This window comes from Carcharhinus amblyrhynchos, chromosome 16 (assembly GCF_965287045.1).
Source record: "Carcharhinus amblyrhynchos chromosome 16, sCarAmb.v2.hapA, whole genome shotgun sequence".
Taxonomy (NCBI): domain Eukaryota; kingdom Metazoa; phylum Chordata; class Chondrichthyes; order Carcharhiniformes; family Carcharhinidae; genus Carcharhinus; species Carcharhinus amblyrhynchos.
The window spans coordinates 44,779,457-44,792,925 of NC_137339.1; the positions used below are offsets into that span (position 1 = coordinate 44,779,457).

At 43.2% G+C, this 13,469-nt stretch overlaps 1 protein-coding gene across 2 annotated transcripts in view; it reads left to right on the forward strand.

Moving 5' to 3' along the window:
* LOC145353984 (bactericidal permeability-increasing protein-like) overlaps positions 1-13,469 on the forward strand; it is a 104,857-nt gene that overhangs the window by 85,341 nt on the left and 6,047 nt on the right. For both annotated transcript variants that reach the window (XM_080205045.1, XM_080205044.1), the window contains exon 14: positions 8,916-8,979. In XM_080205045.1, coding sequence (XP_080061171.1) covers positions 8,916-8,979 — 64 coding nt within the window. The remainder of the gene's footprint in view (positions 1-8,915; positions 8,980-13,469) is intronic.

The window sequence follows — 13,469 nt, forward strand, 5'->3', positions numbered from 1 at the left end:
CCCTCTCTCCCTAGTGTGTTTTGCAGCAATAGAGGTGACTTACCACTGATCAGCAGCAGAATCTTCCAATGCTGCCACTGTCAGCTAGGTTTCCAATTATTCACACCTCCGCTACCAGGGAACACACGGGCGGCAGGGCGGGGGAAGGGGAGACTGGAAATTGCCAATAATGGACGTTTTACTGGTTTGCCAGATTTTCCATCCCACTGCTGACAGGTCCCACCATCCCAGCCAAACTCCTTGAAATATAGTGACAGCTGGACTAAGCAATATGCTAGCAAGTAGGATTTCATGTTTTATAGCTGCTTTTACTTTGTTAGTGCACTGTTACTGAACAGGCACTTTGTCCACTTTATCTTCACTCTGGCATTTTAAAGTTTGCGCAAATGATTTATGGATCATTAGGCTTGAAGCAGATCCCAAGAGGAATGTAAAATGGCAAACATAACTCCTACTTCCCAGCTGGTGATAAAAAACATCTATAAGAACTCCCAAAAACTCCAAATCTTAAAAATTCTTCATGAGAAGAAAAAACATTTCCTTTCTGGCTCTTCTGCCACTTATTTTAAATCAGTGATGATTGGTTACTAACACAGTTACCAAAGGAAATAATTTCCCCATAACTTGATCTTTCAAAACCCATCATATATTTGAATACATTTCAAAACCCATCATATAGTTGGGCAGCATGGTGGCACAGTGTTTAGCACTGCTGCCTCTCAGACCGGGTTCAATTCCCGGTTTGAGTCACTCTCTGTGCAGAGGCTGCATGTTTTCCCCGTGTCTTCATGGGTTTCCTCCAGGTGCTCCAGTTTTCTCCCACAATCCAAAAGATGTGCTGGTTAGGTGCATTGGCCATGCTCAATTCTCTCTCAGTGTACCCGAATAGATGCTGGAGTGTGGCGACTGGGGGCTTTTCACAATAACGTCATTGCAGTGTTAATGTAAGTCGACTTTTGACACTAATAAACAAATAAGAAGAGCATTATTAGGCTTCTCCTTAACCTTTAGCTGTTATAAGGAGAACAATCACAACGTCTGTAATCTCTCCACCTAGCAGAAATCCCTCCCATTTTTTCACGCACAGAGATGTTAAGATATGGACCTCTGTCAGTGACCGAAAGGACAGTGGAAAAGTCTCAAAAAGCATTTGGGCATCTACTTAAGAGGATTAATTTGCAGCAGGATTATGGAGTTTTAGAAGGAAGGGTCTGTTTCTATGCTTTGCTTTTTTTTAAAAGCTGCAACATATGGAGGTCAGTCACCAGTGGAGTGCCCCAGGGATCTGTTCTAGGACTCTTGCTGTTTGTCATTTTCATAAATGACCTGGATGAGGAAGTGGAGGGATGGGTTGGTAAGTTTGCTGATGACACAAAGGTTGGTGGTGTTGTGGATAGTCTGGAGGGATGTCAGAAGTTGCAGTGTGACATAGATAGGATGCAAGACTGGGCGGAGAAGTGGCAGATGGACTTCAACGCGGATAAATGTGTAGTGGTCCATTTTGGCAGGTCCATTGGGATGAAGGAGTACAGTATCGAGGGTAGGACTCTTAGCAGTGTTGAAGAGCAGGAAGATCTTAAATCGGCCAGGTGGAGGATGTGGTCAAGAAGGCGTATGGTGTACTGGCCTTCATTAATCGAGGGATTGAGTTTGGGAGTCAGGAGGCAATGCTGCAATTTTATAAGACCCTTGTCAGACCCCACTTGGAGCACTGTGCGCAGTTCTGGTTGCCTCACTACAAGAAGGATGTGGAAGCTATTCAGAGGGTGCAGAGGAGATTTACTAGGATGTTACCTGGATTGGGAGGCATGCCTTAGGTTGAGGGAGCTAGGTCTCTTCTCCCTGGAGAGACGAAGGTTGAGAGGCGACCTGATAGAGGTTTATAAAATGTTGAGAGGTATAGATAGGGTGGATCCTCGGAGGCTATTTCCCAGGGCTGAAATGGTTGCTACGAGAGGACACAGGTTTAAGGTGCTGGGGAACAAGTACAGAGGAGATGTCAGGGGTAAGTTTTTCACTCAGAGGGTGGTGAGTGAGTGCAATTGGCTGCCATCGGTGGTGGTAGAGGCAAACTCGCTGGGGTCTTTTAAAAGACTTCTGGATGAGTACATGGGATTTAATGGGATTGGGAGTTATAGATAGTTCTATGGCCTGATAGGTACGGATATGATTGGCGCAACTTGTAGGCCGAAGGACCTGTTTGTGCTGTAGTGTTCTATGCTCTATGTTCTAACGTGGAACCAAATTGGACAGTTACTTCAATGAACTACCAGAAGGGCCAACTGAATTCCTTGTGTGGTGCTGCATTGAATTAATCAATTCCGGCCTCGGGTCTCTGTTTGTGTGGAGTTTGCACATTCTCTCCATGCCTGTATGGGTTTTCTCAGGGTGCTCCAATTTCCTCCAACAGTCCAAACATGTGTGTGTTAGGTTGATTGGCCATGCTAAATTGACCCTAGTGTCAAGGGATTAGCAGGGTAAATATGTGGGGTTACGGGAATAGTACCTGGGTGGGACTGTGGTCGGTGCAGACTTGATGGGCCAACTGGCTTTCTTTTGCACTGTAGGGATTCTATGATTCCATGATAATGACTAGCTGAGATAAAAAAAAGGAGCAGTTGTAAGTGGGAAGACATCTAAGTCAGAAGTAGCTGCTAACAATGCATCATAGAGAGTCAGTTCAATGTTACGTGTCTTTTCAGAGAGAAGCAGAATGGCCAATGGTCAGTGGAGGGTATCGATGTCCCAAATTCAGAAAAATAAGGAAATGCCTGGGCTAATTTTCTTCTACTTAGATCCCAATTTTTATTTTTCATTGATCCTGTTTGGGATATGGATGTCACTGGCCATCCCAGCATTTGTTGCACATTTCCAGTTGCAGTGGAGATGATGGTGGTTCAATCCCCTTCTTCAACCTCTGGAGCTTGTGTAATAACAGTACTCTCATAGTGCTGTTAGCAGGGGAGCTCTAGAAATGTGACCCAGTAACCATATAGCGATAGAGACATTTGTCCAAGCTGAGATGGCATACAATTTGGAAGGGAATCATGAAGGTGATGATGTTTCCATATGGCTGCTGGTCCCGACCTTCTAAAGAGCAGAGGGCATGGGTTTGGCAGTTGCAGTCAATAAAACCTTGTGCATTGCTGATCATGTAGATACCAATGCATAACAGAACTGATGGAGAGAAAATATAAGAGGAACAGAAGCAAATAAATGATGCATGCAGAAATGGAATGGCGATAATTATGGGGGATTTTAATCTGCATATTGATTGGATGACCCAAGTTGGACGCGGTGGGCTTGAGGAAGAGTTCTTGGAATGCTGTTGGGATAGTTTCCTTGAACAGTATGTGACGGAACCTACGAGGGAGCGAGCTATCTTAGATCTGGTGTTGTGCAACAAGGCAGGTAGAATTAGGGATCCTCTTGGGACAAGTGATCATTGTATGGTTGAATTTTTGATGCAGGTGGAGGATGAGGAAGTAGGGTCCTGAACCTGTGTCCTCTGTTTGAACAGAGGGGAGTACGATAGGATGAGAGCGGAATTGGTGAATGTAGATTGGGGGCGCAGATTGGTTGGTAGGACTGCTGAGGAACAGTGGAGGATCTTTAAGGAGATCTTTTTCGGTTCTCAGCAGAAATATATTCCAATGGTAAAGAAGGACTGTAGGAGATGGGATAACCAGCCGTGGTTATCTGAGGAAATAAAGGAGAGTATTAAATGAAAAGCTAATGTGTTCAGAGTGGCTAAAAGTAGTGGGCGATTAGAAGATTGGGAAAAATTTAAAAATCAACAAAGAATGACTAAGAAGGTGATGAAGAAAGGAAAGATAGACTATGAAGCTAAACTAGCACTAAATATAAAAAAGGACAGTAAAAGTTTTTACAAATATATAAAGAGAAGGCTGGCTAGAGTGAATGTTGGACCCTTAGAGGATGAGAGGGGGGATTTAGCAGTGGGAGATGAGGAAATGGCTGAGGCTTTAAATAAGTTTTTTGCCTCGGTCTTCACAGAGAAGGACACGAATAGTTTGCCGGATCTTAAAAATAGAAGGATGGTAGGAGTTGAGGGCCTGAATGCGATTACTGTCACTAGAGAGGGAGTGCTTGATAGACTAATGGTACTGAAGGTGGACAAGTCCCCAGGACTGGATGGAATGCATCCCAGGGTTCTGAAAGAAATGGCAGAGGTGATAGTGGATGCCTTAGTAATTATTTACCAAAATTCGCTGGATTCCAGGGAAGTGCCGGAAGATTGGAAAACGGCTAACGTTACGCCGCTGTTTAAAAAAGGTAGCAGACAAAAGGCAGGGAATTATAGGCCGGTTAGTTTAACGTCTGTAGTTGGAAAAATGCTAGAATCCATCATCAAAGAAGAAATAGCGAGGCACCTAGAAAAGAATGGTTTGATAGAGCAGACGCAGCACAGATTCGTTAAGGGCAAGTCGTGTTTGATGAATTTATTGGATTTCTATGAGGATGTGACTAGTGCGGTAGACAGAGGGGAACCGGTGGATGTGGTGTTTTTAGATTTCCAAAAGGTGTTTGATAAGGTGCCACATAAAAGGTTGCTACAGAAGGTTAGGGCGCACGGAGTTGGGGGTAAGGTGTTAGCGTGGATAGAGGATTGGTTGTCTAATAGGAAGCAGAGAGTTGGTATCAATGGGTGCTATTCTGATTGGCGGTTGATGACTAGTGGAGTGCCGCAGGGATCGGTTCTGGGGCCTCAGCGATTTACCATTTATATAGATGATCTGGAGGAGGGGGCTGAGTGTAGGGTGACGAAATTTGCTGATGACACGAAGATGAGTCGAAAAGCAAATTGCATGGAGGGTGTGGAAAGTCTGCAGAGGGATCTGGATAGGCTAAGCGAGTGGGCAAGGACCTGGCAGATGGAGTTAGCAAGTGTGAGGTTATCCACTTTGGCAAAAATAATAGTAGGAGGGATTACTATTTAAAAGACAAAAAGCTGCAGCATGCTACGGTGCAGAGGGACCTGGGGGTCATTGTGCAAGGGTCGCAAAAACCCAGTCTGCAGGTGCAGCAGGTGATCAAGAAGGCAAATGGAATGTTGGCCTTTATAGCAAGAAGGCTAGAATATAAAAGTAGGGAAGTCTTGCTGCAACTGTACAGGGTACTGGTGAGGCCGCAGCTGGACTACTGCATGCAGTTTTGGTCGCCACATTTGCAGAAGGATATATTGGCCTTGGAGGGAGTGCAGAGGGGGTTCACTAGACTGATACCGGAGATGAGGGGGTTGGACTATGAAGAGAGACTAAATAGATTGGTTCTGTACTCATTGGAGTTTAGAAGGATGAGTGGGGATCTTATAGAGATGTATAAGATAATGAAGGGGATGGATAGGGTAGAGGTAGAGAGATTCTTCCAGCTTAGGAAGGATAGCAGGACTAGAGGGCACAGCCTCAAGATAAGGGGGGGGGGTGCAGTTTAGATCAGAGTTGAAGAGGAACTGCTTCACTCAAAGGGTGGTGAATCTCTGGAATTCTCTGCCCGTTGAAGTGGTGGAGGCTACCTCGCTGAATATATTTAAGTCACGGGTAGATAGGTTTTTGATAGACAAGGGAATTAAGGGTTATGGGGAGAAAGCAGGAAAGTGGAACTGATCCACTTCAGATCAGCCATGATCTTATTGAATGGCGGGGCAGGCTCGAAGGGCTAGATGGCCTACTCCTGCTCCTATTTCTTATGTTCTTATGTTCAATTCCTGGACAGCACCCATTTTGGGTGAGCAGTTCTAACTTTAGACCAGAGTTTTTAAATGGTTTGCAGATGATGCAAGTTTTTTCCACATCATTTTCCAGTGGTTCTGTCAGGTAGCTATCTGGAATGATACCTTGAAATGTATCAAATGACAAGTGTTGGAATCTTCAACAGGAAAAAGCAGCCTTTTCATATCAGGGGATCCACTGAGCAAACAACATCCTCCACTTACTTCACGTCTTTTGTTCTGATTCTTCAATGCAGAGCGGCATGGTAACGCAGTGTTTAGCACTGCTGCCTCACAATGCCAGAGACCCAGGTACAATTCTGGCCTCAGGTCAGTGTCTGTGTGGAGTTTGCACTTTCTCCCTGTGTCTGCTTGGGTTTCCTCCAGGTGCTCCAGTTTCTTCCCACGTTCCAAAGCTGTGCATGTTAGGTTGATTGACCATGCCAAATTTATCCAGTGTTAGAGGGATTAGCAGGGTAAATGAGGATTAGGGGAATAGGGAGCGGGGGATTCTGGTCAGTACAGACTCGATGGGCCGATTGGCCTCCTTCTGCACTGTGGGGATACTTTGATTCTAGAGCTATACTGTTTTAGCAGAAATCTTTGGTTCACTCAGCAACACAAAATGCCCAGAATTTGCATTATTATAAGCCTTTAAGAGCTGCAGCAGCGTACAGCTCACCTGATTCCTGGCTTGTAGTCCCACAGTTTGTGAAATTCAGTTGAAATTAATTCCAGTGTTACAAAAATTGCAATGCCCAACCTGATGCTGAGGTAAAGAGGCAGAAAAATCTGCTGAATTCACTGGCAGAAAATTGACAGTGCAGCTCTATGCAGATAGAATAACTGATGACATTTAGCGAAAGGTAACATCTGGGAAGTTGAAAGGTAGCATCACTGTATTGGTTGGAAACATGCCAGAGATATCAAACCAGGAGAGATTTTGGAATATTCATGAACAAACTACTGACATCATTCACCCATTGCTCCAGGGTGCTAAAGAGAGCAAAAAATAACACTGGTTTGCTGAGGAAAAGGTATTATTACAATTGTATTTGCTGTTGGTGAGGAAGCATACATTGTTCCACGTTAAATTCTCTTCTTCCTTTTTCAAAAAAGACACTGTTATTCAAAAAAAGTGAAGGAGATGGTTCCAAGATAACCAGAATTTACAATGAAGAGCAAGTGTGGATTTGTTTATTTACAGAGGAGGCTGTGGAGAGACTTAATTGAATCTTTTAATATTATGAAGGGGTTGATAAGCAGGTCCATTTTTCTCCAAAATACAAGATTCCAGAAATGGATGGGGATACGGCTTTAAGAAAAGGAAACGATAAATAGGGGAATTAGGCCAGACTATCTTGAATAATAGTGAAACATGTTCCAGCACATTGAACAAACAAGAAGCTTCAAGGAATTTTAAAAAGGAAGTAGATAAATTTATGTCATTGGAAGGATACATGGTTATTAAATTTTATAAATAAATCAGACATTTCATGTAAAGAAGGATAAAGGAAAAGATTAGATGCCTAAAGGCTTGTCCTGTCTGAAGTACATTAATATTTTAGCTCCAAAATAGAGGAAATCATTTTAAAGAAGACTTTCGCAATGACTGTGGAAAGTAAAGCCTTTATTTGGTTCCAGCAACCTAGCCAGGGTTGGTGACACTTGAAAATAGGACATTAGAAAAGAGAGCAAAAGATTAGTATTCAGATTACCAAGTTCCTACATTAATCTTACTTTAGAATAAAAATGTAAATTTTACTGAGAAATCATTTAGTAAAGCGAGAAGCAGAAGTATTCTCGCTTGTATTAAACTTTCATTTTGCTTTGAAAGGTAAGACTGATAATTAGGCCATTTCCAGTTTAGAAAAAAATCAGCGAGATTTTCTGAGATTTTTCTCATTTTGATTTCATTTATTATTGTCACATCTATTGGGATTGAGTGAAAAGTATTGTTTTTTGCATGCTATATAGACAAAGTGTACCGTTCATAGAGTGCATTGGGGAAGAGGAGAGGGTGCAGTGTTACAGTCATAGCTAGGGTGTAGAGAAGAATCAACTTAATATAAGGTAGGTCCATTCAAAAGTCTGATGGTAGCAGGGAATAAGCTGTTGTTTAGAGAGTTTGTACATGATCTTCGACTTTCGTTTCTTTTTCCCGATAGAAGATAGAAAAGAGTATGTCTGGGGCGTGTGGTGTCCTTGATTATGTTGGCTGCTTTTCCAAGGCAGTAGGAATTGTAGACTGAATCAATGGATGGGAAGCTGGTTTGCTTGATGGAATGAGCTTCATTTACAACCCTAGTTCCTTGCGCTCTCTCATTTGCAATTTTTTTCTGGCATTGATGATGAAAATGTTGGAAAATTACAGTCAAAATATACTTGAAATCACACTGGTTAGGTTACATTAAAATCCAGTTTCTGAAGTAAATTAAATACTTTTTGACATTAAAATGCTTCTAAAATGTGCCGAAGGAAACGATTGTAATTCGAAACAACATTGTGGGTAGTATCTCACAACGTGACCTGGGACATGGCCAGTTTTGTGGATGGGGCTTGACTCGAGCGAATTGAATCCAGAAGCACTTCAAAGGAAATGGAAAATATGAACTCAAGTAACTTTCTTTGGTCATAGGTCATTATCATTGAAAATTCCCTGATCTTTTGTATTGATTTGGCCAATGGCACAAAACTAATGAAAACATTTCCCCCATTATTTCTGCCTGTGATGGAAAAAATACTTTATTACTTTCACTCTAGACTCAGAAGTATGTTAGCTCTGACATAAGCAACTGTTGTGAAGCTTCACTGAGATGGAGCTTTCGCATTTTATTTCCTTTCAGTACAAAACTGCACAGTTGAACTCGAGGATAATGAGACTGGGAAACATGGTTATTTAAAAAACGTCTTATTCTCTATCTCTTTTTATTTAAGTAGTGGAATGTAAATCAACTCAAATTTTATGTCTAGAGCCATTAATGCTGTAGTCAGCAAAGCCTGTGATATATTTATTACATTTTGGTTTTCATTCAAAATTGGCTTTTAATCAAGTTTCTTACTTGGCATAGTCAAAAATAGTGAATAAATTACTCCGGACTTTCCTGATCATTTGAATCAGTTTCATACATGTATGAATGTGGCTCTTTTTTCCTCACTGTACTAATGTACTTTATTCTCACAGGTAAACTGCCTGCAAACTGCGATTGATTTCCTGGTTTCCATTGTCATTTTACCACATATTAATGGTAAGTGTCGATCTGGAAAATAAAACCGAACTTTCCAACTATTTACTGTCATGAAAGATTATGACTTACAATTGAGATTTTCTGCATTAAAAAGGACAGCAATCTCCAAAAGTATAAAGATCACTCACTTATGATATCAGCTCTCCTGATGACCCAGTGAGCTTTGCAAATGAGTAGCTGAATTATAAAGTCTAGGAAGTCCACCACTTCAATCTCAGTCTTTGTTCAAGTAGCTGATTGCAGTAAGTGGTGGCGATAGGAGGTAAAGAAACAAAAATGAATCAACATTCCCCCTTCTGAACACAATGCAGCAGTACTTGGCTCAACAGAATTGGCTCACATATTAACTATGGCCACTTGCCTGAACTCCTGCAAATTGGCCCAGAGATTCTGATCCTGGAGGGTTGTATCCTACAGATATCCTGGCAGCTGCACCAGGGGACTCTCTGGATGTCCCATGCAAGGAATGCACAGGAACTGGTGGGAAGTTTATACTTCCGATGGAGAATTACCCTCACCAGGGGCCATCCAAACCTCTGATATGAATCGAAGACTTCAGATGGTTCTGACACTCATGACGGAACAGTTAACTTCTGAATCCACCCTGCCACTTCCAACTGTTCCACTGCATTCCCTAACTACCTATCACCTACCCCCGCAACCAAACCCTCCCCAACCCTGTGTATTCTCCCAACGCCCTGATTAACACACATACCCATTTCCAAACTTTCACTTTAACTACTCCCTCACCCCTCCAACTAGCTTCCCACCCCTCAAATATCCACTCCCCACACTCCACCCTCAGCTACCATCCCACCCCAACTAATCACCAATCCACTGATTACGCTCCCACACCCTCTTCCCTGACTCATCCTACCCACCCTCCAAAACTCTACCCACATATCTTATACACTTAGCTTATCCCTGGCTTCTCAAAGTGGCATTTGAACACAGGGATCTTAACCTCACCTGGTTTACAGCAGCTAGTATCATACAAAGATGTCACTTCACTTCCCCTAACTCCAAGGTTTCAGGACCCAGGTGCACATTTATCACTAGGCCCAGGTCAGATGAGCAATGAGCAGGTCCGAATTAAGGTGGGGAGAAAAGGGGCAGAGTGGCATTCCAACTGTGACTGCCACTGACCCGACCTGACACTCTCCCAACCCAACCTGACAGCGTTTCCCCCCTTCCAGTATAACTCCCTAACCAAAGCCAACCCAATTCCCTGTCTGACTCCGCTCTGTGTCTGACCTCTCCCACATCTGAACTCCCCCTATCCCTGATGACTGAAAACCCACTCACATCTGTGCCCCTCCATGTCCGATCCCCACTCCCCACATCCTACACCTACTACCCCCACTGGCTTTGCTTCCAACTCCCCACCCACCCTCCAATCTTCAATCCTCCCATTCTGATTTCTGACCTCTCCCGACCTCTGACCTCTCCCACTACCCTGATATCCAAACCCCTCCCACCCCAATGCCTGACTCCCCACCTCCCATTTCCAACCCCCTCACACCTTCCCATTTCTGAGCCTCCCCCCACCTCCTATCCGAGCCCCTCCACAACTGACCCCACTCCCATATACCATCCAATTTCCTTCCCCCCAGCCGCTATTTTCAGTGGGATCTAAAAACTCACTCGCTAATGCCACAAAAAAGGACATGTTTTCCTTAGCGCAGTTATTTTAGACTCAGAAGCCGGAACCAGGCAACTGCTGCACTGTTTGAATCTCACCCAGCCTTAGTCAGGAAGGTTGAGTGAGGTGGGCACTGAAAAAATTTAGCACAGGTTAATGTGGTGCGGAGTGGCAATCCAATGCTGACTGCTAATCTGAGAAAGATATGGCTCACCATTGCTTCTTTTGCCAGTAACCTTAAAGCTGTGCCATCTGGTTCTCAATGCTTCTGTTAAAGGGAACAGTGTCTCCCTATCTGTTCTGCCCACCTCATTGGAATGGTCAAATGGAACTGTCAAAGGAATCTGCCAAGCAATTTAAATCTCTTACTCCTTATGTATTTGACTAAATTGCCTACATTGCTAAAATAAATCAGTGCCAATCACTGTTTGTTGACATAAACCTGAGGACTACAATTGTAGGATAAGTGCTGATTGGGGCAACATGATTGTGGCATGGTGGCACAGTGGTTAGTACTGCTGCCTCACAGCACCAGGGACCAGGTTCTATGCCAGCTTTAAGTCATATTCGCCCTATATTTCCTCCACGTGCTCCAATTTCCTCCCACAGTCCAAAGTTATGCAAGTTAGGTAGATTGGCTATGCTAATAATAATAATAACAGCCTCCAAATCCTGCCTATTCTGGTTGCAGTTAGCCTCCCCCAATTTAGCACCTTAACCTTAGGACAACACTTGTCCTTTTCCATGAGTATCTGAAAGCTTACGGAATTGCGGTCACCACATTCCCCCACTGCAACTTTGATGACCTGACCGGGCTCATTCCCTAGCACTAGATCCAGTATAGCCCCCTGCCTAGTCGGACTATCTATGTATTGTTCCAAAAAGCCTTCCTGGACATAATTTAAAAAATTCTTCACCATCTGGATCCTTAGCCCTAAGGGATTTCCAGTCAAATGAGGAAAATTAAAGTCTCCCACTATAACCCTATTATTTCTACAACTGTCCAGAATCTGCTTACATGTCCGTTCCTCAACTTCCCATGGGCTGTTGGGAGACCTGTAGTACATTCCCATCATAGAGACTGTCCCCTTCTTGTTTCTGAGTTCTATCTTCAGTGACTCATTACATGATTCTCCAAGATGTCCTCCCTCTGTACAGCTGTATTATGTTCCCTAACCAGTATTGCAACTCCCCTGCCTCTTTTACCTTCCCCTCTGTCTCACCTAAAACACTTATGTCCCCGAATACTTAGCTGCCAGTCCTGTCTCTCTTTTAACCAAGTCTCTGTTATTGTAACCACATCCAAGTTCCACACAAGAATCAAGGCTTTGACTTCATCTGTCTTACCTGTTATACTCCTCGCATTGAAGCAGATGCACTCCAGATCTCCAGCCCACTGAGTTCGACCTCCCCCAGTCTGCTCTTCCTCTCAGCTAACCTGGCCTTGGTTCCATACTCATCCCCAGTCTTTACACTTCCTGATCTACTATTTTAATTCCCACCCCCACCACCACATTAGATTAAATCCACCTGAACCATACCAGCAAAGCTCCCAGCCAGGATATTGGTGCCCCTCCAGTTCAGCTGTAACCTGTCCTTCTTGTACAGGCCCCATCTTCCCTGGAAGGCACCCCAACGATCCAAAGAACTGAAACCCTCCTTCCTGCACCAGATCCTTAGCCACGTTTTCAGCTGCACTATCTCTCTCTGTTCCTGGCCTCACCAGCACGTGGCACGGGGAGTAATCCTGAGATTTCAAACTTGTACCTAATTCCCTAAATTACCGTTGCAAGACCTTGCTACTGTAGGTGGATTAGCCAGGGAAAATGCACGGGGTTACATGGATAGAGCAGAGAATGGCCTGGGTGGGATGTTTAGTTCAGACTTGATGGGGCCAGATGGCTTCCTTCTGCACTGTTGGGATTCTATAGTTCTGTGGTTCATCACGAGTATGTAACTTTACCAAGAGATAATGCAACACATAGCAAAAGTGCCATGCAGAAAGGCTTAATTTGCAATTATCCTTTTTTTTTAATATCCATTTTATATTGGCAGCTTGCTGGCCAATGGCAAGCCACCTCTGCCACCGCAAAACACATCACGGGGTGGGAAGTTCCACACTATTTATATATAAAAAGCATTTTGTTACAAAGCATATTTAAGGACTCTTGCATTTTAAGTAGCTTTTTCTTTTCAGATTGATTTTATCGTTCAGGGTGTTCTTGGAATTGTATTACACACAATCTTGTGCATCTTCCATTCTGCATATAAAATATATTGAACTGCTACTAGTTGGATAAACTAGTTGGTAAAATAGACACAAAACTGCCTTTTTGGGTTAGTTTTAACCCATTCAAAATCTACCCTCTTACAGAGAGTTAAAATTGGTCCATTCATCTCAGCAATCTGTATTAAAGTCTGGCCCAGGCTGATGTAATAAAGGCCTCCATAGTGTGCTGTCAGAGTATAGACTCATACTACCCAGGAAACAGTCATTCAGTCCATTGTACCTGTGTTGATTCTTTGAAAGAATTCTCCAATTAGTCCCAACCTCCTACTCTTTCCCCACTGACCTGTAAATTTGTACTTTTTAAGCATACATCCACCTCTTTTTTGAACTCGCCAAAACGCTACATTGAGGATTTGTCCCTTTTAGATTGAAAAATTACATATATAATTCCATTATTTAAGAAAAGCAAGAAAGATAAATCAGTAAATTATTGGACTCCTCATTTAACATCTGTGGGGGAAAGATAATGGAATCCATCATTTAAGATCGTGGAATGCTTCTGGATACATTTTATATGGATTGCCTGAAGCCATACATAAAGTTTCAACTGTGAGGCTA